General features: G+C 33.2%; 1 protein-coding gene across 9 annotated transcripts in view; it reads left to right on the top strand.

Moving 5' to 3' along the window:
* Positions 1-27871, top strand: part of bru2 (bruno 2) — a 69659-nt gene that overhangs the window by 22458 nt on the left and 19330 nt on the right. For 5 of the 9 annotated variants that reach the window (XM_068294223.1, XM_068294224.1, XM_068294222.1 and 2 more), the window contains one exon: positions 2681-2729. In XM_068294223.1, the coding sequence (XP_068150324.1) occupies positions 2681-2729 (49 nt within the window). Of the gene's footprint in view, positions 1-2680; positions 2730-7108; positions 7427-16603; positions 16987-21890; positions 22626-27871 lie in introns of those variants that run through there. The other 4 variants (XM_068294227.1, XM_068294230.1, XM_068294228.1 and 1 more) reach the window with 4 other exon arrangements.

Genomic DNA, 27871 nt, shown 5'->3' with positions numbered 1-27871 from the left:
TAACTGTTTCGTATTCTATTTTTAGCATACAATAAATAAGAATTTTCTTTTCATAGCCATTAACCACTATGCTCTGTAGCCCTGTAGCCTCATTCTCTTTCTATCTATCATTTACATATTCAAATTGTTAATGGAAAATCCATATAGGAACGTTTGGCCAGCACTAAAACAAAGAGCCCCAATCGCATACACATACACTCACCCCCGAATCACACACACACACTAGGTAACAGGTAAGAGGAAGGAGAAGGAGTTGGAGAAGCAAAAGCCAGGCCGAATGGCGCCACGTGTGTAATTGTCAAAATAATGACCATACACCAACGCACACAAAGACACATATACAGAAACACACTTGTTATGTATAGGTAGAGCTTTGTTTGTATAAGTAAGTGCTTGCCTGTCCAGCTATGCATAGGTGTGTGGTGTATGTGTGTGTGTGTGTGTGTGTGGGAGCATGTCTGATCCTTTAATGCATTTGGCAGGCCGAAACCATTTCGACTCCGTCATCGTCACCCGTCGTCAACGTCTGCTCTCTGGAAGCTACTTAATTTACCTGAAATAATCGATAGGTAAACAGACGTTAAAATGTCGGCAATTTCTCACTCCCCCACAGGCTCTTCTCTCCTCTTCTCTCGCTCTCCTCCTTGGCTCACCTTTTGCTACTCTTACTCTGGCTCATTCTCTTATGCCTTGGCAGAGAGAGTCAGCCAGCAGCCGCTTGTCAACGGCTACAATAAATATTTTGTTTTGAATCGAACAACTGTGGGTGAGTGTGTGTGTGTGTGTGTGCTTCTGAGTGTTAAGTGGCCTGGTCAATCTTATTTTTTGGTTTTTCTCATTTTCCCCATTTTCGAAAAAAAAGAGTCAGAGAGAGAGAGAGAGAGAAAGACACGTGTGAACAGAAGCTACTTCATACATTTCATACACTGCAAATGCACAAGCAATATTTATTTTCAGCAGCCTAAAAGTATGCCGCACAAAATAATTAAATGAAAACAGAAAACTCGAGTAGGAATTATTTTTCCTATTTGAAACTTTGATGACTTAAACTAGAAATAATATTATATTTTAAACTTTAATACTTTGGAATCGACAAATTTATTTAATAATGTATGAAAATATTATTAAAAAACCGATTCTAGTATAAGATCGAATGAACAAGGTCCAAGTTTTCAATTCCAAAGCAAAAATTATGTTTTAAAAATCTTAAATAACAAACAAGAATAAAATAACTGCAGTTCATTAGAATATTTTTCAAGAATTTTCCATCCAAGCATTTTAAATAAGATATTTTTTAAATTTCTTCAAGTGTTTTTAATCCCAAATTCATATTGTATTCGAAGTACACACCCGATAACAAAATATTTTGTCAGCTAATTGACAAATTTTCTAACATCAATCAAAAGCACAAAATAAGTCTAAATAAAATAAAAGGACCCCCAAAATGTTATTTTTAGGATAAAAGAGCAAATCGAAAAAAAGTGAGTGAATGAATGAATGGATTGAACAAATCTATATATAGGCAGGTTATCCAGGCGATGTGAGAGGGAACAAACAAATCGACACTGCCAGACAGTTTAATGAAATGCCAGCAAAATGACACAGAAAAAGGGGAGGCCAATAAGTAGGAGGCTGGAAAAGTTGTGAACCCGTCACTGGACTAGGAAAGGACATTTTCCTCACTCAGCTGTCAATTTTGAATAATGGAACCAGGAAAATGGTGCAACAATGAAATGGGCCAACCAACCAGTCACTCAGGCAGCCGCCCAACCAGCCAACCAGCTAGCCGTTGACATTTTCTCTGTAATTTGTGCAAAAACCTTTTTGACTTTTCCTTCATTGACGGGTCAGAGAGACATGGCCACTCATTGGTTATGGCATTTCACTTCAATTTCAATTGCACAACATCACATTCATTCTGCCCCTTTCTTAACTCCTTCTATTACACCATTTATCTAGAATGAATTTCAATTGCTTCATTTTCTAATATCCTTGTAAGTATTATTATTATTATTATTATCAATTCCGTTCGCTCTTTTGACTCTTCTCTATAAATGAAAAGTTAATTGAAATCAAAGTAATGGCACAACCCATTCAAAGATCGAGAGACATGGCTAGAGCAGGAGAAGGAAGGTCAAAAGAATGTGGCAGGTCTCTGCCACAGTTAAGGACCTTATCAGTTTACTCAATGAATGTAAAATAAATTAAAATGGCGCATTGAATTGCATTTCTTTTTTTTTGTAATTTTATTTCCTTTTTTTATTTAGCCAAGTGCTAATGGCCACGTTAATGAAATGCTTTCAGTGTTCCGTTTCGCTTGTCTTTGACTCCATCATTTCATTAGTTTCAGGAACATTTGTATTTGAAAGAGTTTTTTGTTCCTAAATGTGTTGCCAATCAAAGTAATGAGAAATCGAAGGGTAAATTCTTTTCAGAAAACTTTGAAATTTGGTGTCTTTAAAAAAAATGACAAGCTAATGGCATACTTAATCGATATATTGGACGAAAAGTTTTTTAATATTTAAAATAACAAAGGGTTTTAGGTCCTTTCCCATTTGCAGTATCTAAAAAAAACTATAACATTTTGATTTAAAATTTTGACGAAAACTTTAATTGACTTCTTCTGTGCTTCAACTCAATTCTATATTCTCATTCTTTCTTTTTTGCTTCTCTTTGACAGATGCATCATCCCATCCAAATGAAACCGGCGGACAGTGAGAACCGAAATGGTAAGTTTTTTACCCTTCCTTCCAATCGTAGACATAGTTTCAGGATCTTTCTTTTCTCCTTCCATCCTGTTGTTTTTTTTTTTTGTTGTGTGCGTTGTTTGGGTATTGAAAGTTGATTGCTTGTATGTACGTCGAGCCATAAGCCTTTTGGGCTTAATCACAAGTTTGTTCTACTATATATACTTTTGGGAGAGGGTGTCTGCCATTTGATTACAAACGAGGTGAAGGACTGAGGAAAAAAAGTAAATAACCAAAAGCTGGAGAAGAGAATGTGGCAATGAAAATGAATAATGCTTACACCGAAAGGCAGACAGACAGACAGATAGTCCGAAGGGACGGCGGATACACAGAATGTTTATGGGCGGAGAAAGGAGTTCAATAAATCGATTAGTGAAGGCGGTAATCAAATCGAACAAAAAGAACCAAGTGAGTTAAGTTTGCTACCTTGGAATTCTAATACAAAAATCGTTAGTTTGAGCTTTGACCATGGCCGTCATCGGCTTTTCCTTTTTCATGTTGTCATGTTCCTGTTTTTCTTCTCAATCTCTTGCTATGCCTTGTTATCCTTCGCTTTGACGCATTTCTTTGACACAATGGCAACATGTTGGTAAAGCATTCGAATTGTTCTCATATCTCAATGTGTCCATGGGGCATGCACAATTGCCTTTTTTGTCTACAGAAAAAGATTTTCCTGCTGAAGGAAGGTATAGAAAGATGGAAGAATGAAAGGAAAAAGTCAAGCTCTTCATTTTAATGAAGAACATGCACACCTTGTGGCGAAATACTTTCCATGTCGCTTCTTTTTATTCAATTCTAGTCCTTTTGAACGTCCTTTTTTAATCAGACTAACTAAGCATGGGAATTTATATCAGTAGGCCATTTAAAGAAGTATCTCCAGATTTTTGAACATCTTATTACTTCAAGAGGGAGAGTACATATAAATTTGACCAATTTAAGGATAATGCATATAGCACTCAGTTTCAGTATCCTTAATCATTTAAAATACTCATTTTATTTCCCCTTTCTTCAAGAGTCAAGCCTTCCCATTGTACTTTTTTATTTTGATGGGGCTTAAACCACAAGTTAAGGATGAGGAGTTTTCCCATTAGAATTGAATTCATTTATTGGTTTCCATGACCTAAAGGTCAATATTATTAAACAAGTACTGTTGAATTGTAAAAATTTTTTACTAAAAAAACTTATATGTATCGCAAAGCATTACAAAACGAGATGTAACAAGTCATTTAGGAAAAACACTTACCACACAAATATACAATTTCCCAAAAGGTCTCTCTCTTTCTAGCTTACTCATGCTTTTCTTTGTTTTACTCAAAAATATTTAAATATATATATTTTAGAACGTATTTCTTTTCGATATTGTTGCTGCTCTTTACTTCTGCGTCAAGTTTTGTGTACTACACGTGACAAAAATAAATCACCAAATTAAAAATACATAACATAGAGAAATTTTATGGTAAATTAAGAAAAAATTGGCAAGTCAGTCGGGCATTGCCCATTGGTTTGCGTGGTAAACTAAATGAGTTGAACGAAAAGTGTGGGCCGAGTGGATACAGAACGAGCATAAATCTATGAGAAAAAAAAATACCAAGAAACATGTATCTGAAAGTGCAATAGGGTCCAATCCCATACAAGATGAAAACAAATATGAAAAAGAATATGAAAATTTACAAGAGTGAATAATGTCACAAGTTGGCGGGAAAATTAATTGCAAGATGCTAAAAGAAAAATAAAAGAAAATAATTTAAGTGCATCAAGTGAGAATTAAAGAACTAAAGAACTTGTTTTTAATATTCAAAAATGTTTTAAGTGATTTTTGTTAAGGAATGCAATCAACAAAACATCTTTTATCAATTTGTGTGTGTATGTAAAACGAATGCCAAACAATTTTAAATGCCGCAAACAGCAACAACAACAGCAACAACAAATAATACGCATGCAACAAGTGCAAAAGTTTCCTTAGTCCCACACACACACACACACACACACATTGACTCTCTCCTTCCCCTTCATCATCTTGCCACTTCGTAGACTCTGTGTGCGTGTTGTGCGAAATGTTTTGGCGACACTTGACAAAATGCCAGAAATTCTAAATACTTTTAGCTCGTCGTTTGTCGTTGCCTTTTTAGCAACATTCATTTTGTCGCTGTTTGCCCTTTTGAGCTGTTTCAGATCGTTTTTGATACCCTAGATAAGGAATATATTAATACTACTTTTACAATAATATATTGCAAGTTGGTTTCCTTAAACACAAATGAAGGAAATTCTCATATTTTTGTGTATTCCTTACAAAAACCAAATGCTTTTAGACATTAATTAGAATTACTTGGTATTTATTGTTGACTCTGTTTAAGCTGCAAATTGGTTTCTTAACCTAATAGCCATAATTTTTAACTTCAATAGTAAGCAAACATACATACATAAGTAAGACTCTTAATAGAGATCCCAATAAGCAATCATTTTATTAAGCTTACGAAAATATCAGCAATATAATGTTAGGATTTAAATCCTATCAGCAACATATTTCTAAGAAAAGAAAAGGGTATATATAAATGCGAATCTTCTTGGTTGTTGTTTTCATTTCTCCTTTCTCTGCTCCTCTATGCACAATCAAGTAAAATTAATGAGTTTCTTGCAGTTCTGCTTTCTAATTAATGAGTTTATTAATTTGTGAATTGTCGTCAAAGCGAACGAATTGTTAAACCAAAAGTGAATACCCCTCATGTGTAAGTAAGTAAGTAATCTTTAGAAATCAGTGGAAAACAAGAAAATGCATTTTCATGTCTCTGGTGTCCATTAACACACTTTTCCAATTGTCAGACAAAAAGCCTGTTATGCGGGTCTGCGAAATACAAAAACAAAGCATTTTTCTATGCTTTCGAGTGGCGCTGCGCTTCAATTGATTTTCGCACTGCTCGTTTAACGCCTGACGTGATCATTTATTTAGATACCAAGAACCCTCATATACTTATGTACATATATTTTCCATCTACGCTTATTTGTAAATACTTACAAAAGTATCTGCTCTTTGCAATCAGCATTTTAAATATTCCGAGAGTGGGCTTAACATTTTCTAGCCATAATGCTAATTGGCCGAGGCACTCACACACGCAGAACGTTTTTGGGTTGCTCCGAGACATCAACTTTAACTTGGCATTAAATGTGCTAAAAATCTGTTTATAAATATAAGATGTTACATATAGACGAATATATTTACTTCTTATATGTATATATCATGTACTTATAATCCGCTTAAGTCTTTGCTTGCTTTTGAAGATCAAATGTTAGTATGTTTAAATTTTGGTAAACTTTATTATTAATTTTATTATTAATTTTATTATTCTTGAATCTATATGTTCGTTATTACTAAAACACACAACAACATATTTATTCCTCAAAAATCGACTTAAAATTAGATTATTAAAAAAACAAATAAGAAAACATGCTCACCTACTTCTCCACAGGCAAAAAAAGGGTTTAAATGTTAATTATTATGAATTGAAATTAAATATAAACAATCTAACGAAAGGCTGCCTTTCATTGTATGTAATTCGTTCTCTATCCAATGAATGCCCTAGAAAAGGTATTTCTATAAAAAGTCACCCCAAGATCATTTCTTATGGAGTACAAGAAATAATTCTTTCATTAATAAATCTTCGATCTGTTAGTATATGTTTTTAAACATAAACTTCAACTGTCTGTATTATTAATATAGTTAGTTTTTAAGCTTTTACAATAACGTTTACAATTGTCTTTCGAATCATTTGGTTATCATTTGAAGAGTATTGCCATTTCCGATTCAACCACTCCAAAAAATTCGCTGAGTCAATCCACAAGCAGCAAAATGATGATATATTCCCCGCTCTTTCTCTCTGCCTATCTTCACTAGGCATAAATGCTGTCATTTGAAATACAAGCGATCATATGAATCGACTTCCCAAACAAACATGAATAAACAAAAACATATAGACATACATATATGTATATATATTCTGCTTATATATACATTTGGATATATGCATACATACATACATACATACATATGTACTTGTATATAAAAGTCTAAAAGGCAGGCAACGAGCATGGCTAATTGGCTTTTATGCCCGAAGCCACAAGTGTCCAAACAGCTGTTTTTTTCTTTCTTTCTTAGAGAGTCAACAGAGAAAGAGAGAGAAAAAGTGGGAGAGAGCATTGCCAGCATTGAACACTGAACACTGAACACTGCCTTGCTCAAAGTGCAGTGCGATTGATCGACAGGGGAACTAGTATGCCAGCCAATAGCTCTTTGGGGGCTCCCCACTCATGTCAGAGTCGTCGTCAGTCATTGTCGTCGTCGTGGTGGAAGTCGCCGCCGCTTTCGTCGTCTTTGTTGTTACATAGCTCGTGCATTATTCAATTGAATTTTAGAATTTGTCATTCATTCAAAGCACGATTTTCGATCTTCGTTTGGTTCGAACGGTCGAACGGTTAGTTTGTCGCAGTCGCCGGCACGTTGTCAACGTTTGTCAATCCGACTTTAGGTCTTTTTCCTCCTCCCGCATACACTCGGTTGCCCACTTGGTGGGAAATAAAATTCTTTAAATTAAATACTCGGTCACTAGCAGTGCGTTAATTGAAAAACGGTTTTTCGTTTCTATCTCAAAAAAAAAAAGATACAAAGATATCGATATAGGCATTGGGTAATCATTGTCAATAATTGATTGAAACGTATTGTGTTCTTTTCTGAATTGAGTTTTCTAATTGAGCAAAAAAAGCGAAAACCAATAAATATAAAAAAGAAAAGCAAAATAAAAATCAACAAAACCAACAACAAGAGAGAGAATAACAATTAATTTAAAGTGGAAACAAATGCCATAAAACAATTAAATCAAACCTGCTCTATGATTAATTAGACCAAACTGGTTAATTTGCTGTGTTCAAATGGTGTACATATTAACTAAAATTATGAAATACCAAACTCATCGATTGCATAATTAAACAACAAAAAATAATTTTACAAAACAAACAAATAGATAGATCAATTAGATGGCAGAGGGAACGGTACTCTGTTAAAAGATATATAAATTCTTTAAAATATTTTGCTATTACTTTACTGTCTTGCTTTATAAAAGATATCCGTTGGTATCAGTTTGATTTTAATGTCGTAAAAAACAAGGCCAGAATATAGAGGAAACGGCTAATAAAATTAAATGAAATTTCAACTTTGCTTGCTACTTGGCCCTAATAAAATATTCAGAACACTTCGTTACTTCTTGTGAATATATTAGAAATTCCATGAAAACTTCTATACCTTATGTAAAAACTCTCATATATCTACTCCGAATTGAAATGGAAATAAAAACAATTTAGGAACAACAAATTGTATATGTTAGTCTTATGTAAGACATATTAAAAGTTAACATCATTTTTTTAAGAACTTCAAGTCCAAATGAAAAAATACGACTTTAACAATCAAATATTATTGAAAAAAGACATGGCTTATAAATAAGGATAAAATCGAAATCAAAGCATAAGAAAATTAGAATCTTCCAATCAAAACTCCATACATTTTTGTTCAGTGTAATTAAAATAGAAGCGATTTTATGTGATTTCCTCTGTGACAAAACCTTAATTTTAATGCAAAAACAAAAAACTTTTGTATCCACAATAAAAATAAAAGATATTGGGCAGATAATTCCACGAAAAACATAATAAATTCTTAAAAATAAACAAATAAATTTTAAACAAAATAAAATTTAGCAAAAATTTCACAACCGAAAAGTAAACAAAAAAATGCAAACTTAAAAGAGAAGACTCAAAAAAAAAAATAAGCAAAACAACAATATGCAAAACTGGTTGTCCAAACCGATGTGTACATATCGTATATATGTATGTATATACATATATGTATATATAAGTATTATACTTTATGGGTATATACCCATACATATGTATATTGACAAAATACTTAATAATAAGCAATTAAATGCTAAAGCCAAAAAAAAAAAAAAAAAAACAGAAACAGAAATCTCAGTTGCTGCAATGCATAATTAATTTAACTGACTCATTCTCAGCCGGCATCTACGACTTGTCTCTCCAAGTCTCTCTTTCTCTCTCCATGTGTTTCTCTCGGCTGAAACAGCGGCTACAATCTCTCAACCAGTTTTCAATTTCAATTTCCAATTTGGCACAAAGAAATTCATTTATATAACTGATCATAATACTGAGAGAGCTCAATGAATGTTGGCTAAATGAAATCAGCTGTTTTGTGTTTTTATTTCATTATCACCTCTCTCTCTCTTTTTCTATCTCTCTTTCTCGATCGTTATCTATGATATCTGATTCTGCGATGCGCTTGCGTGCCTTCGCATCGGTTGGGTGAGGCTGCCAATGCTATGCCAAACTGAAAATTGGTGAAAATTTTCATCCATCTCTCTGCTTTACGCCTCTCGCTCACTCTCTCTCTTTCTCTCTCTCTCTCTCGGAAAGTGTTGAAAGTGCGTTTCTTGTGTGTTGCATTCTATGTTGCAAGTGGCTTGCCTTAATTTGCTGTTGCATTTATTGCTGCATTGCTGCGGTTGCAGCTGCAGTTTGTCATGTGGCACATAAGACATTTTTCTTTACGCTCGACGAACGGTAATTGAAATATGTGGAATAATTTGCCAAGATTTGTGAGCCAAAATGCCAAAAGCATGAAAATTCCAAAACAACAACAACAACAAATGATCAAATAAAATAAAGCAACATAAATTATAATTTTTATGGTCATGAGTAGTTTGTTTAGAGTTTGAAGTTAGAACTAATGGGTTAAAAGAGTTTTTTTAGAAGCTTCTACAAGTAACGAAAAATATTCAAAATATTTACTTACTATGAAATTAAAATACATATTAAAAATCGACTTTAATAACAAAACTTTCATATTACGAGGCAGCAGATAAACAATCTACATATATGAGCCTATAAATTATAGATTAATATATTTCATGACCTTTAAAGCAACTACCTAATACAATTTTTATGTATTCACTTTTTAATAGACAACAACTTTTAGTGTTTCGTTTTGGAGATACAAATTTTTGAAAAATTTTCCATTAGTTTGCAAAATACGCCAAACTAAAAAAATAGCCAAATCGTTATGCAAACTAAGGTTTTGCCGAGATGTAGAGGGCAAAGTACTCTATAATACTATAAACACAGCTGCGCTTATGTTCACTTTCGTTTATTAAGAGTCCTGAACTTCCAGCACACTGCAAATTAAAACAAAAGGGTCCCAGCTGTGTTGGCAAAGCGCAGAAAATGCCTTACGAACACAATTAATAGTTAAATACTAATTAAATATTATTCTTTCAACAATAAATATTGCTTTAGCAAAAACTTCCGAAAAAGTACGCAGAGCTTTGCACTAGAACAAACATAAAAAGAAATCTTTAAAAATTCTAAATTTTTTATCAATTTTGTATTGGTATTAAGTTTAAGATGGTAATATCTTTTCAAATGTTTAGTTGGTTCATAACAATCATAGACATTTCTAAGTCTAAGAGATAAACTCCTTTATTTAAAAGGTTTGCCAATGCATTTGCATTTTACAATCTAGCAGTGCGAATCTAATGGATAGACATAAGAACATATGTACGTAACTGAATACATATGTATGTACATATGTATGTATGTATGTACATGTTTGTTTATATATGTAATTCTCATTTGGGCTCAACGGTCAACGCCTTCAACTTGAGATGGTCTGTTTGTTTTTCCACGTTTCGGCGACAGTTTTGTTTAATTTATCAGTTAACAGCTTTTAGGCATAAGCTACTCCAACTTGAATTCTTCTTTTTAGCTTCACTTGATCTTGCCAAAGTGGATTTATTTTCATAAATAAACATAAAGTCAGCTGATATCACGCCCTCCAAAACAAAAAAAAAAATTTGCTTATCTATGCACCAGAAAATTTAATTAAGAACAGAAAACATATGCCTCTATACCCCACAGCCAAGAGACAAAGAGAGAGAATAAGGGGCAGATAGAATATTACGTACGCCCCCTAATTACAGACGCTTCGACTGAGATACACTTGAAGTCAAAAACACAGAGAGAGAGACGCCGAACCCATTTTCGATAATTGAAAATAATAATTAAAATTCTTTGATTGAACTGACGTCCGCAATTGAAGTGCAAGTAGGTCTATAATAAAAAAGTTGAAAAGGAAAATTTATAATGTTTCATTTGTATACGATTTTAATATGCAAAACTTGTCGCCTCTCATACGCAGAGAACATTCGTTTGATTCAATTCTTTTCATTCATTCATTTTTGCCTTTTCTTGATGCCCTTAAAAACGGAAACCAAAAAAAAAGTCCATTGGATTTTTTTTTACCGCAGACCTATCTTATCTTTCCCGAATTGGTCTTCGTAACATTTCAATTGCCTTTAATGCTATTGATTTAAAGTTTTTAAGGTTTGTCTCTTACCCATTTGATTCATGAAAGAAAGGGGTAAAAAAGTTTGTATGTATGACCGAGTATGAGTACATATAAACTTCGTTAGAATTTTAATAAACCAGGTCCTTTTTTGTTATGTTTTCTTTTGGGTCATAGAGCCCTTTATCCGGATTTGTCAACCAAAAACAAATTATTCATCCAAGAATTGTTGGCTGTCATTCAATTTGTATTACGCTTTGTTCTCGCAACTTATTGTAAAGAGAGGGTGAATAATTTTATGCCCTATATGAATAGTATGCATACATATGTATGTACATATATCCATATGGACATGTATGTACATATATTTGTATGTGCGTGATTTCTTCAATTAATTGCCTGACTTTATCGTTGTCGTTGCATTTTGAGCATTGCACAATCTATGCTAAACCATGTTCTTGACTTGGTTGCAGGTTTTTATTATTTATTCTTTTTTTTTTGTTTGTTCTTCACATCATTGTCTATATAATTGAATAGCGGCCGAGGGAAGTCGTCAACTTTGGTTCAACTTTGCATTACAATTCTTACACCCGCCCCCATCTGTCCCTGCTTCAAAATTGCAGCCACTTCTGTCTTCTAACAATGACAATTGTTCAAATGAGGTCTTAGAATAGCTTTGTTGTAAAGATTTCTTTGTCGGTAATTATGCATGTGGTTAGAGAAATGAATTGACTTTACTTTACTCGGCTTGACTAATTCGAGCCACCGAAAATTGCACTAATGCAGGAAAACTTATGTAGGGCAATTTAATGATTTATATTGTATGTATGTAACTACATCAAACAAATTTAGGTAAACGAATGTCAAAACTTCGCCATGACAATACGATTATACGTACATATGTATGTGTTCACTGAATTTATCGGTTGGCATTTAAAGTCCCATTTATTTATATTATTTAGCCACAGAAAGATAAAAAAAAATAGAGCGTTAATTAGTTGTTCATTTAATGTTTTCTGTTAGTTTAATTTGAATATTAAGGTCGAACGAAATTTTGAGGAAAATTTGTATTGTAATCGATACTTTTGCTATCGAATTTGAGGGCGATAATCTTTACTGAAATCGATACTTTTGTTATCGATATTGTGGGCGATAATCTTTATTGAAATCGATACTTTTGTTATCGAATCGCCACTAAAACAAAGGCGCCTTTCCACCTGTCACCAGCAGAGTACACAAGTCACAGCAGGCTTTGCTTCCCACTGGTATAAAAGCAGGTCCAGTCGACCAGTCCAGTCATTCATTTGTTGGGCTCTCTCCAGGCAACAACTAATTTTTCTTTCTTTTTTTTTTTTTTTTTTTAAAACGCTAGCAAACTAAAGCGTCAAACCCCACTTTAAATATGTTTATGGGGTATAAGTTCCTTTATTTTAAAATTCAATTTTAAAGAAATAAAAAAGGATGTATTATTTCAAAACTTTATTTTCCTTAATATTAAAATCCGAAGTCAAAGTATTAACTCAATAGGCAAGGCCCATTCCATCTGACTATTTTAATATTTTATTTTCCTTAATATTAAAATCCGAAGTCAAAGTATTAACTCAATAGGCAAGGCCCATCGAATCCGACTATTTTAATATTTTATTTTCCTTAATATTAAAATCCGAAGTCAAAGTATTAACTCAATAGGCAAGGCCCATCCAATCTGACTATTTTAATAGTTCATTTTCCTTAATATTAAAATCCGAAGTCAAAGTATTAACTCAATAGGCAAGGCCCATTCCATCTGACTATTTTAATATTTTATTTTCCTTAATATTAAAATCCGAAGTCAAAGTATTAACTCAATAGGCAAGGCCCATTCCATCTGACTATTTTAATATTTTATTTTCCTTAATATTAAAATCCGAAGTCAAAGTATTAACTCAATAGGCAAGGCCCATTCCATCTGACTATTTTAATATTTTATTTTCCTTAATATTAAAATCCGAAGTCAAAGTATTAACTCAATAGGCAAGGCCCATTCCATCTGACTATTTTAATATTTTATTTTCCTTAATATTAAAATCCGAAGTCAAAGTATTAACTCAATAGGCAAGGCCCATTCCATCTGACTATTTTAATATTTTATTTTCCTTAATATTAAAATCCGAAGTCAAAGTATTAACTCAATAGGCAAGGCCCATTCCATCTGACTATTTTAATATTTTATTTTCCTTAATATTAAAATCCGAAGTCAAAGTATTAACTCAATAGGCAAGGCCCATTCCATCTGACTATTTTAATATTTTATTTTCCTTAATATTAAAATCCGAAGTCAAAGTATTAACTCAATAGGCAAGGCCCATCGAATCCGACTATTTTAATATTTTATTTTCCTTAATATTAAAATCCGAAGTCAAAGTATTAACTCAATAGGCAAGGCCCATCCAATCTGACTATTTTAATAGTTCATTTTCCTTAATATTAAAATCCGAAGTCAAAGTATTAACTCAATAGGCAAGGCCCATTCCATCTGACTATTTTAATATTTTATTTTCCTTAATATTAAAATCCGAAGTCAAAGTATTAACTCAATAGGCAAGGCCCATTCCATCTGACTATTTTAATATTTTATTTTCCTTAATATTAAAATCCGAAGTCAAAGTATTAACTCAATAGGCAAGGCCCATTCCATCTGACTATTTTAATATTTTATTTTCCTTAATATTAAAATCCGAAGTCAAAGTATTAACTCAATAGGCAAGGCCCATCGAATCCGACTATTTTAATATTTTATTTTCCTTAATATTAAAATCCGAAGTCAAAGTATTAACTCAATAGGCAAGGCCCGTCCAATCCGACTATTTTAATATTTTATTTTCCTTAATATTAAAATCCGAAGTCAAAGTATTAACTCAATAGGCAAGGCCCATCGAATCCGACTATTTTAATATTTTATTTTCCTTAATATTGAAATCCGAAGTCAAAGTATTAACTCAATAGGCAAGGCCCATCCAATCTGACTATTTTAATAGTTCATTTTCCTTAATATTAAAATCCGAAGTCAAAGTATTAACTCAATAGGCAAGGCCCGTCCAATCCGACTATTTTAATATTTTATTTTCCTTAATATTAAAATCCGAAGTCAAAGTATTAACTCAATAGGCAAGGCCCATCGAATCCGACTATTTTAATATTTTATTTTCCTTAATATTGAAATCCGAAGTCAAAGTATTAACTCAATAGGCAAGGCCCATCCAATACGACTATTTTAATAGTTTATTTTCCTTAATATTAAAATCCGAAGTCAAAGTATTAACTCAATAGGCAAGGCCCGTCCAATCCGACTATTTTAATATTTTATTTTCCTTAATATTGAAATCCGAAGTCAAAGTATTAACTCAATAGGCAAGGCCCGTCCAATCCGACTATTTTAATATTTTATTTTCCTTAATATTAAAATCCGAAGTCAAAGTATTAACTCAATAGGCAAGGCCCATCGAATCCGACTATTTTAATATTTTATTTTCCTTAATATTAAAATCCGAAGTCAAAGTATTAACTCAATAGGCAAGGCCCGTCCAATCCGACTATTTTAATATTTTATTTTCCTTAATATTAAAATCCGAAGTCAAAGTATTAACTCAATAGGCAAGGCCCATCGAATCCGACTATTTTAATATTTTATTTTCCTTAATATTGAAATCCGAAGTCAAAGTATTAACTCAATAGGCAAGGCCCATCCAATACGACTATTTTAATAGTTTATTTTCCTTAATATTAAAATCCGAAGTCAAAGTATTAACTCAATAGGCAAGGCCCGTCCAATCCGACTATTTTAATATTTTATTTTCCTTAATATTGAAATCCGAAGTCAAAGTATTAACTCAATAGGCAAGGCCCGTCCAATCCGACTATTTTAATATTTTATTTTCCTTAATATTAAAATCCGAAGTCAAAGTATTAACTCAATAGGCAAGGCCCATCGAATCCGACTATTTTAATATTTTATTTTCCTTAATATTAAAATCCGAAGTCAAAGTATTAACTCAATAGGCAAGGCCCGTCCAATCCGACTATTTTAATATTTTATTTTCCTTAATATTAAAATCCGAAGTCAAAGTATTAACTCAATAGGCAAGGCCCATTGAATCCGACTATTTTAATATTTTATTTTCCTTAATATTAAAATCCGAAGTCAAAGTATTAACTCAATAGGCAAGGCCCATCCAATACGACTATTTTAATAGTTTATTTTCCTTAATATTAAAATCCGAAGTCAAAGTATTAACTCAATAGGCAAGGCCCGTCCAATCCGACTATTTTAATATTTTATTTTCCTTAATATTAAAATCCGAAGTCAAAGTATTAACTCAATAGGCAAGGCCCATTCCATCCGACTATTTTAATATTTTATTTTCCTTAATATTAAAATCCGAAGTCAAAGTATTAACTCAATAGGCAAGGCCCGTCCAATCCGACTATTTTAATAGTTTATTTTCCTTAATATTAAAATCCGAAGTCAAAGTATTAACTCAATAGGCAAGGCCCGTCCAATCCGACTATTTTAATATTTTATTTTCCTTAATATTAAAATCCGAAGTCAAAGTATTAACTCAATAGGCAAGGCCCATCGAATCCAACTATTTTAATATTTTATTTTCCTTAAAATTAAAATCCGAAGTCAAAGTATTAACTCAATAGGCAAGGCCCATCCAATCTGACTATTTTAATAGTTCATTTTCCTTAATATTAAAATCAATATTATACTGCTCAAAAGTTTGGGTAATCATTGGCGGTTATTCTGGAAACCTGTTGCCACTTATAGACCTTCGTTTTTGGTTTAGGTTTGCGAGTTTTTTCGACCTTACATTTTGATGAGCGTATTTGGCAAATGAGTTTTGATTCCTTTTGTCGTTTGATAGTCAGGAAGTGCAAGCTAACCAACTAAACTAACTGCTCAAGCTACAGATAGTATCCAATGCAATTTCAATTGTCATCTTGTCTTATTATTGAATAAAGGTTATCAAGTAAATATTTGAATTGTTCGTTCTGATTGGACTATGGCAAAGTTTCAAAGGTAGCTCTTTTTCTAAAGTCCCCTCCCGCTCCGACGTTCAACAAAAGTGTATCTATGAAATAATGATAAAAAGTTTTTTCTTTTTTGTTGATGCCAATTGTTTTTGTATTTGAACGTTTTGCCGGTTGCTGTTGTTGCCAAGTTATTGTTATTGTTTTTGTTGTTAGTGTTTGGCTGCCGTTGACGTTGGACGTTGTCGCCGTTCGACAACGAGCAGCTCATCGTGAACTGAGTACACAATGGCTAAAGTACATACGATACAACTACAAATACAACTAAACAGCAGCGGGTCGGTCTATGGATGTAGGCATAGGGTGGGGTAGCTGGGGGGTGGTGGGGGTAAAAAAAAGTGAAATAAACCACAGAACGAAACGGAAAAAAATAAGCAACGCCAGCAGTTTGTCACTCAATCGCCCAGACATCAGTCGCGTTTCACGGATCGCATGCGGCATCTCTCAGAGTATCCAAAGCGCGCTGAGTGAACGCAACTGAAAAAAAAAAAACAGACGTACATATCTATCCGTAAATGTATCTGTATCTTTTAAAACCGCCGATCGCGTTGAAATCGTGAGATCGTCTAAACGAAGCGCGCACGTAAAAAGTAATTTGTGTGAGACATTTTGTGTGATTACCTTTTGCTAGGCATTAGCTGATAGTCGCACGTGTCAAAGTTGAAGTTCTCATTTGCGGGTTAAGATACATAATATAACCCACTCTCAGCGCCTCTCACTCTCTCGCTCACTCTTTCTAGTTGGGCTACAAAGTGCAAACAAAAGAAAAAAGTAAAATAACAATATAAGCGCAACTTAAGCACATTTTCAATGCGAATGTTTTTTTTTAAAATGCACATAGCATTTGCATAATTTAACAGGCGATAAGACTCAAAACATTTTGGTCGGCCTTAACAGGAGTCAAAATTACAGTGAAGATTGACTTAAGCGACACTTAATACTGTCTTAATGTCTCAATATTTTATCTATTCAATTGATGGCTACATTCGTTTTGATGGCTACTTTTAACAACATTTTTGTAGTTAAGTTAAAGTGCTTAGAAATTAATTTTTATGCTGCACTACAAATATAAAAAAAAAAATTGCAAGCAATTGCATAATGAAAACCTTTCAATAATTATAGTACAAGTTTTCATTCCTTTTTAATAACAATCGCAAAAGAAAATTTAATTTTCACAATAGACAAATAAAATGGAATACATAATGATTATTTTATTAACTTAGAATTTTGGTTTACAATGAGAAAAACTTTTGCTAGGTAAATATTTTTGAAGTAATCGTTTAAATTTAACCTAAAAACGATGAATTCAATGGGCATTGAGTTGATTGGATTGAATTAGTTTAATGTTGTGGACGACAAAGCTGAGTTCTACTGTATTTGACATGAAAGTGAAAAACATTTTCAAAATATGTAGTTTTCCCATGGCCATCAGTCATCTAAATTGTCACAATCTGAAATCTTAAAAGAAAAATTATAAACAAAAAAAAAAAAATATATGAAAAATCTGCGACAAATTGATAAGTTTGACATACCAACTAAAAATAGCTGACATTTTGATATGAAAATAGATTTCTTAGTTAATCTTCACTGTATTAGCACAAAGTTGTGAATTTTACCTGCGGTAGATTATTGTGCATAAAATGTATTAACAATCGCATGGGATACTCTTATGTACTTGAAACAGCTGATTAGCTATGGTCTGACAACAATGGAACTTGGCAAATACATATACATCATATTGTACATATATTAAAGAATCAACAAACGATTTGTGAACCAATTCTCGTTACACTTCACTGACTGCAAGTATTTGTGTTTTGTGTTTCAACTTGGGTGTGTCTGCCTAGTTGACTGTATTTGGGTATTATGGATGATGAGTTCGGGCTCTCCCGCTCTCACTCACCTCTCAAGATCTCAAAAGCCTGTCTCAAGGTCAACTTATCGTATATATATATAGATATATACAAATATATATAGAGTGTGTGCTGCGCCCTAAGACCAATTGTGCAAATAGCCAAAAGTTTAAGCCAAGAACAAGTGTTTCTATATCTACGCAATAGAAATAGATTGTCAAAAGGTAAAAACGAATATGCGTACTCAGGGCACACACTCACACACACACACGCACATATTTAGATAGATATAGAGAATACCATTCACGTAATGGATTTCTTGGCGAACGACAACTAGGAAAATGAATCACAAAACAACAGCAACAACAAAACAGAAGAAGTAGAAGAAAAAATTCGAATAGGTCGACAAATGGAAATTGTCAGTTGTCAATTGTAGATATTTTCTCTCTGTTCCTTCTGCAGCCTCGTATTAAATATAAATGTCAGCAACTCGTCAAAAAATAACTTGAAATGAAAAACGAACAAAATTTCAAATATAATCAGGTTAAAAAGAAAATGCACAAAATAACAAATGAAAACACAATTTATAAATGTTTTTTTAGTTGGATTAAAAACTGAACTAATTTGCTGCTCTCTAAACGAAGAATTAACATGTTAAATCAATTTAAAAAATATCCATAAAATTACCTTAAAATATAGATAAGTCTTTTCAAGAATTTTACACACTTTTTATAACAATTTGCAATAATTTTGCTTTTAAGTGCAGCTGAGAAAATTTCTCAATTTTTCACCAACTCAATTTCTTAAAAAATTAAACAAATATTTAGTACTTTTGAGTTTCGTTTCAAGTTTTCCGAAAGAGAAACCACAAATATTTATGTACTTATATAAATGTAAGCACATATATATATATATATATATATATATATATATATGTACATATATAGATAATGTTGTTTATTTTTTAGCTTTCATCATGCTTCAAATGCCACATAAATGTTAAAAAATTAAAGCGTTAACTTTACGCTCTAAATATTTCATTTAACTCGAATGCTTGAGTATAAGAAGAAGAAAAAACAAAGTTCAGAGTGTAAATGTGAGTATTATGTGATAATTGTTATATCAGTGTGTGTGTGTGTGTTTTTTTTTTTTTCTTTCTTTTGAGGTGAAATGTTCAAATGTTCAAAGGCCGCCTTACAACTAAAACTAAAATTAATGTAAATAAAAAGACTTGTCAGATTTGTGCATTGATTTGCTTTTCTTAGGAAATTTTGTTTGTTATATTTTAAGATTTTTCCATAAAACGAAATCCAAGTATTTAGCCCTCAAATCAATCAACGAGACTTTGGTTCAGTTTTGGCCTACTCAATAATTTTTTGTTGCCGTGGCTTGTCGTGCTATTTTCAATTTTTTTGTGACCCAAACTAAAAATTGACGTTTGCCAGTTTTGTCTACCTATTGACAGACTTCTTGTTTGTACATGGCCGGCCAACATATAGACATAAATATGCGTAAATAGATTTCAACAAAATGTACTACATCTTAGATCTCTCTTCATTCACTTTCTTCCTCTCGCTGGCTCTCTAACTATTTCTATGGTACTTTTTCTTTTCGTAAAGAAAGTGCAAATATTGATACAAGTTTTCAGCAGGTGCAAGACTAGTTGTTGAACAGTTTAATATCTTTCTCTCTCTTTAGTTGAAACTTGTAAGTCCGATTGCTGTATATATTTATATACTCTATATGCAAAACAAATTGATTCGTTGCAACAGTGACACAATTCTATCGAAATGCTTGTTCAGTTGCGGAGTGGAAACTCCCATTTCTCTCTCGATTTCCTCTATACATTTATGTATGTGTGTATGTGTGTATGTAATGGCTTACAACTGGTGACTATTGCTAACTATTTTAGTTTGAGTGCTTTTGACATTTGTCGTAATCATTTATTTTACGCTTCGTTGCAGTCGACACACGAAAACAACAAAAAGTTTCTATCATTGTATTATCATAGGAACATATATAGAAATTGAGAGCAAGTTGCATGATATATATTTGGATCGTATAGTATTATTTTTCTATCTACATATTTTACTAAAGTGTGTTGATTGAAAGACACTTCTTACTTATAGTCCTTTCAAAAGTTTTAGTTGTCAAAATCTTCCTTAAAGCTAAGGAAGAATCAATATGTTTCTTTTTAGACTGAACCCTTTTTTAGTTATTGACTAATTGAAAGACTATAGCTATATATTAACCTTTTGAAACTCGAGAGTTTTCGTTTAGCTAATTTTATTATTATAATTATATATAAACAACTTACAAACGTTGCTAGGCTAACTAAAAAGCAATTCAAAGTCATTAAGCATTTTTAAGTAAAATAACCTTTTGCACTGAAACTATTACAATTATCTAAATTAGTTTCAAATAATCATTGTGGGTAATTTTAACACATGTGTCCAATGCTATGTCAAGCTATTTTAGTAAACAATTCAAGATTCTTTCTTTGAATTGTTTCAAAATTCATGTGTGTTTTGAACATAGTCTTCATAATATTGAACTAGCCGCAACAATGAACCAATTAAAACCATTTAAATAAATAAATTACATAAGTTTACCTACAATATTGACTGTTTACAAAACAGTTTCGACATTTCTTTTATTTTAGGGTAAAGTTTCATAATTTTCTAACATTTTTAGTTTGGCTTATTAGTCAGCAAAGAATTTGGCATCGACATAAAAAAAAAAAACCCAATAAATACATGGAATATTTTTACTTTAAGTTGTTTTTGGTTTTGTTGTCTAAATCAACTTCCAATTTCACAGACATACATATATACGTATATGTATATATATCTGTATATCAACAATTGTTGTGAATTGTTTAAGGTTTTCGTTTTCAAGTCGGACTCTAGACATTTCTTCTATAAACACAGACGGTAGGGGTTTTTTTCCTCCATCTTTTCTTCTCTCCGAGCTGATTAGCTTCACACAGGTGCCATATACACAGTAGGTGTATATGACTTTGGGCGTGGCTTTTTCAACAAGTTGCCACAGTTGTGAAATTTCCTCAATATTTGTCTTGAAACAGTTGTAAAACGTTTGCTTAGCTGCGGCATCTTTTCTTTGCTAGTTTGACGAAATCTAACAAAGTGAAAAAAAACGACAAAATGCAACAACGTAAAAAGTGAAATTTTATATTGCCTTTTACCTTTTCTGGGCAGGTGATTGTTCAGTATTTTTTGAGGCTAATGCAAAATCAAATAACTCTCTGACTATGTGATCGGTATAATAATTCATTGTAATAATAATAAAAACAAATATTATTGGTTAAATAGATTCTTCTATATGAATGTCATGTCTGGGCCATTAACGCTTGGCAAAAGGAAAAGAAGAGGGGAGCAAAACGATTGATAAAAGTAATCAACACATATGTCAGGTGACAGTATCAACCAGTTGATACCCTGTTGAATGTTTCATCTCTCTTCAATACCTTTTGAACAATTTCTCCCTTAGTCGTCCAATCGTCAATCATTTAAACGTTTGTCTGAGGAATATTTATAGACAATAAACTTTAATCTCATATATAGCCACATATAGCCTCCCTTTAAAGGGTATCAAATGATGTGATGTGCAGCAACAAATTGAAAGTAAATAATAATAATAAAAAAAGAATTGATATATCTTATCGTTATTATTACAAAAACAAACTGCATTCGATTGAAACCTATATAACAATATGGCAAATTAATTAGTTATACAAAAATGGACGACCATAAAAAATTGTGAAAATCAAAGATACAAAAAAAAAAATGTGTAAAAAAATATCTACATACATATATATATTTTGATGGTTTATTTTTTGTTGGGTTTTTTCTATAGCGAATAAAATTCAAATTATGCACAAGTGAATAATTGTGGCATTTTAATGGCAGCCTAAATAAATAAATATATATGTATATGCATATGGACAGAAAAAGTGCGAGCGAGAGAGACAGAGTGAAAAAGTATTAAAAAAAAATATTCATTTTAATTTTAATATAGCCCAAGAGGGCCATAAAAACAACGTTTACAAAACATAACAACAAAATCCAATAACAAATACCCTGTCTGTGCCAGGGACTGAGTGTGTGTGTGTGAGTGTAGTGCATTGTGGTGGCGCCATCTAGCGGCCCATAAATATTATGAAAAATCCAACTATCATGGAATGCAGCTTAAGCAACAATAACAGCATCACAACATCTAACAATATCAACGGAAACGGAAACGGAAATGGCAACAGCACCAGCCAAGAGCAGCGCCCCCTACTGGCGAAAACAAATGCCATTTCACCCAAACTAGGCACCAATTCCAATTCGAATTCTAGCTCCAGCTGCAGCTCAAGTTCCTCTCCCCCCCAGCTGTATCATCATCATCATCATCAACTGCACCACCAGTCATCGCCCCCTCCAACACCCTCATCGATGTCCGCAAACATGACCACAAATGGCCATCAGTTGTATCCGGCGATAACAGCGACCTATTGGCTACCCCCACCGAATCCGGCGCCATATTTAGTTCCAGGTAATTAGTTAGTTAACTTTGCATACTACAGTAGGGATAAAGCCAAAACAAACTGCAGTATTGAATGTAAATGGTAAACATATTTAAGAATAGAATTCAAATAGGTGACTAACTACTTAATTCGCAATTGGTAAACTTAAAACTGATGAAAAAGACTTTCTGTCCTTATGTATCCTGACTTTAACCTGACCAAAAACTAAGAATTGATACGAGTTACCACTGTATTCGTGTTTTTCATTTCCACTTTCTCTCTCCCTCTTCGTGTGTCTAATTTGCGAACTTTTCGTGTGTTAAGCAAAAACGCGTTTTGTTAACAGAGAAAAGAAAAAACTCAATACAAGAGCAACAAACATACCAAATTATATTTTCGTGTTTAAAGTAAAGCTCACGAGGATTACGAGAAAAACATGCTAACAGCTGCAAAGGGCGGCGGCAAGTACAGTAAACATATCGTTGTCGAGGGGAACTGCAGGAATGGAACATTGTTTGCTGGGTGTCGTGTTTCGATGTGAGTTTTTCTTGTTCCGATCCCCCGTTCTTTTGCTTTGCGTGTGTGTCGTGTATTTTATTTCCTTTTCGCGCCATATGTGAGGGTGGAGGAACGGTGTAGGATATTGCATTCCCTCTGTATCCCTCTCTATCGCTGCTTATCTCCCTCAGTGAGTCTGTGTGTGTAATTTCATTTGCAAGTGCCACTTGCTGGAGCTGCTAATTAAATTTTAGCTTTGTCAAGGGATTTTGCTCATGTCAAGAGGGGGTGGTGGATGGGAAGAGAGTCTTGGAGCCAGAGTTTATTTGCTAGTGTTTTGTTTATTGGTTTTCCACTACTGTTTCGGTTAAGTGGCTTATATTTCTATCGTCTCTCTCGGTTGGCCAGCTTTCATTTTGTATCTGACCAATGTTTTTGCTTGCCATAATTAACAAATTAATAAGAAAATACCACAAAAGCCGCAGAAAACCAAAAGTCAAATGCATTCGAACGTCCAAGGAATTATTCACTTTGATTGATTGGTTTTTGCTGCTGCTGCTGCAGCAGCACGATTTTCTATCTTGCAGACACTTTTATACTTGAATACTTGAAATTCATGTGCTCCTTTATTAAATTAATACCATTTAATCCTGAGTTCTCTGCATTTCTGTGCTTCAAGATACTCTTTCATGGGTATAGTACCTTTTGAATCTTTCATAGTGACCTTAGTGACCTTAGTGCCTTAACTAAATTTGTAAATAGCAATTACTTTTAAACTGAAATCCGTATGCCCCATTTTATACTGGCAAGTCAATATTTCTTCACTTCAAAGACCATCTAGACACTCTTTCCCTAGAAGTCGTAGATTGTAGTCTTCTTTCACCAAGAATTTACATTATTCTATGACTTTCTACATACTCAATTTTCACTTCGTAGTGTATAGAGAATTTGTCATTTCGAAAATCGTATGCCAGGCCCTCTGTTTAATATGATTATTATTTAAGCCACATGCCAAACTGGTTCTATGACGCACTTCTAGATACATTTCTGACGTTGTATCTTATGTCATTTTATAGCCCTGCACATTTAATCTCCCACAGAAGGTGTCTCTCCTCTGTGCATATTTTCTGTGTATGTTTTGTTTGTTTTTTTTGTTGTTGGTGTTTTTTGGGCACGTCAAAAGCATTTTTGATTGTCAGTCAGTCAGCCAGGCAGTCTGTCAGTTGGCGAGTTTGTCTGTTATGGGTGTTTTTTTTTTTTCGTGATGCTGTCGACAGTCGTAAAAAATATTTTTAAACTTCTTTTTCTAAAAAAGCAAAAAGAATCAAGAAAAAAATGATTCGCCATGCGCTTTGCATAATAATCAGCAGGGGATCCTCAGACACAGAGAAGGAAGGAGAAAACAAGATGGAGAGAAAGAGAGAGAGAGACTGTGGAGTTGTGGCCTGCCAGGTGATTACTTTGTTGTTGCTCTCCTCGCCGAGAGAATTTCGCGTTGGTAAAAAAATTTAATATGCACCTTTTGCCTTTGATTTGAGTTATTTCCCTTTGCTGTAAAGAAAGAAAAACGAAAAAAGAAAAGTCTCTGGTAATAAAGTCATTATGGCAAGTGATAATAAAAAGGGTTCAGCTTCAATTCTCAAAGGAAATTGCAAGCACTTGAAATACACAGAAAGAAATAACTGCAAATAAGATAAGAATCGCTTACTAGGAAAATACATATATATAAAAGAAACATTTACATTTTCTAAATTATCAAGTTTATTAGATCTGTAAGCTGACTCAAACTAATTTAAGTCGAAAGTTCGAAAATCAAATGTTTAAAAATCAAAAGCTCAAAGATTAAATAACATAAAATTATCTTAATTAAAGTCAATGTGTCACCTTTAGTCGATAACCTAGTTTTATTCTATAGCTTAGCCCTATTTATCGTCTTGTTTCTAGAATTGAACTCTAGTCCATATGAAATTTCCATCATGTGTACCAATCAATTGGTTTGCAGCTAATTTCCTGCATTTTTATTTTTTTGTCATTTAACAATTGACACAAAAGCCACGCCCCCTAGCATGACACACACTCCCAGATGCAGCAGATAAAAACAAAAGGAAAACAAAAATGTTTCACTCTGAACATTTTGCCATATAGACAATAGATGTTACAGTTCAATAGCCACAGCAGATGAGAAAGCAGGCTAAGAGAAGGCGGGGGAGGAAATGCTGATGGATTCTCATCACCCCTCCAATAAGAGCGAAATTAAATTCTGTCACAGGGGACACAGAGAGAGAGAGTGAGATGTGGAGGAATACGTAATCAATGGCATTTGGCATCGGATAAATATATTTACATTGCATTCTGAACTTGAATGAAAAGAAAGCGTCGACGACGACGAGAATGACGATGGCGAAACTCATGCACATTTATTGGCTATTTATCGGAATCTATAGTCTATATGCACATATCTTTAGCTGTATTCTCTCTTGTCATTCGCAGCGTTTAGATACACATGGAAATGGTTTGGAATATCTAGCAGCTAATGCAACATAATGTCGCATTTTTGTTTCCAGAAAGCTATCTTTCCATAGAGAATTATTAGCATGCACTTCCTGGATCTTACATTTAGTGATCAGCTTCTAAAACTTCTAAAATTCAACTAAAGTAAAGAAAACACATTCTATTGAAAACCAATTCATAAGCCGCAACTTTCTAAGCAATTTCCTTTTCTTGGAGGAACTCAAACTTTTGAATTCTGCTTAAAGGATATATTCTATCATATCTAAAATGCAAACATGACTTGCATATGTATATATGGCAGTATATATGTACATACATATTGCAAAATGAATTCCCAAAATAAGAAAGTCTCTGACTCAGAAACAGATAGATGAAACCTTTGCAGCAAAGTAAAAAAGAAACTAAAAATAAATAAATAAATACTAGAATTCATTGCAATAAGTTTATGAGTAGATCAGATGACTAGGCGAATGAGGGGAGGAACAACTGGGGGGCTGACAAAATGGTTGCTGTCACTCAGTCAAAAAGTGAAGCGTCACATGTGTGTGTAGGTCTCTGGCTGAATGTCTGTCTCTGACTCTGTATAAGTTTTAGGAAATTTTGTGGCATATCGTATCTTTCATCTCGTTCTATCTTGCTTCCTATCTCATTCTCAACGTGTGCAAATGCGTTAACATAAATGTAACACGTTTCACTGTGGCAACAACAACAACAAGAACAACAATCACATAGAACATTATGTCACGTAGCTTTTGCATGTCAACGACAGACTAGAGAAAGATGGAGCTAGGTTAAGAGACACGTTAAAAGAGAGAGAGAGAGAGAGAGAAGAGAAACCGGTAGAGAAGACTTTTCTATACTCCCCCCCAATAAATACTTGGTTTGAGTTGCTCCAAGGTAACGAAAGCTGACACATTTCAATGTCTAACAGCAGCAGCAGCAGAGGGAGAAGCCAAGTCTTAAGTTTCGACTTAACCGATTCCAAGATTTCAAATCAAACTGAAAATATTTATACATACACTTAAATTTAAGACAATGACTTGGCAGTAAAAAAATAAATATTTTTAGCTCGAACGTGTTAATTTAATTAACACAGATCCATAATGAAAAAGATTTCTGTGAAGCAAAGAGAGTCTGTGTGAGGGAGGCAAAGAGAGGAATGGGAGAATTATGCAACTAATTAGCCACGAAACCAACAAACAAAAAAAGTAAAAACAAAATGTTTCTGCTGTTACTGAGATACGATTAGCTTGGGAAGAATGCTTTGAGATAGGTTTTTGAATAGAATTGAGATTGTTTGATTGATTAATAAATCTATGTTCTTAGTTCAAATTGTTAAAGCCGCAACAACAAAAGTTAAAGGGTCAACAAACGTAGAAATCGTTCAATCGTTCAATCGTTAAAGGCTTATGACATTGTCTTTAAACCTATTCAAAATTCACTTGAGTATTTGTATAAAAGAAGTTTTAAGAACATTTCAAAAGTGTTTTACAACTAGCTTTACTTTTGGGTAAGAAGAAGATCTTTTACTCAGGTGCAGATTTATTTCATACTCATTTCCATTTCTCCCCAAAGAAGAGCAATTCCATTGCCTTTTCCTGGCCCCATTTTCAATTAAAGAGAAACCAAAAGCGTTTCAAGCAATATTAAATAAACATTTTCCTCAATTAGTTATCCAATCCATTTCATTTGTTATCGGGTCTTATCAGTTATAGCTTGGTCTATATTTTCATTAGAATTTATTGTAATTTACTTGCATCCCCCGTACCCCTTCCTCGTCTCTCTCTCTCTCAGAGTTTGAAGTGTCTCAAGCACTTGAATTTCATTTCAACAACAAAAATTTCAAAGCATTTGCTTCTTTTTGGCATAAAAAAAAACAAGGAAAAAAAATCTAATAAAAATATTGTCGAAATTATAAGAACGCAACCGAATTTGTTGATGGAGAGTTTTTCCACAATGCCCCTCCCTACCATCGCTGAAGATGATGCAGCCCACTTATGGCACACAAAAAAAAAATGAACGAGGAAGGAAAAACTCATCTTCTTGGCAGGGCAAGTTGCCAGTGAAGCACTTGAGAAAATCAAGAGGTATGAGAGCAATAGAGGGAGCAAGTCGGAGTGGTGAAGTGCCAAGGGGAGGATATATTAGAAGAGGAACTGTTGGCGGTAATTGAATGAGCAGCAACAAAGCCAAAAAGAAAAAAATATACGAAATGAAATGAAATTTCAAGCGGTCATCGTTTGGAAAAATGGAAAAAATAGATATA

This window comes from Drosophila tropicalis, unplaced genomic scaffold, assembly GCF_018151085.1.
Source record: "Drosophila tropicalis isolate 14030-0801.00 unplaced genomic scaffold, ASM1815108v1 contig_845, whole genome shotgun sequence".
Classification (NCBI taxonomy): Eukaryota; Metazoa; Arthropoda; class Insecta; order Diptera; family Drosophilidae; genus Drosophila; species Drosophila tropicalis.
Note: the sequence above shows the minus strand (reverse complement) of the source record. Positions and strands in the feature narration are given on the sequence as shown.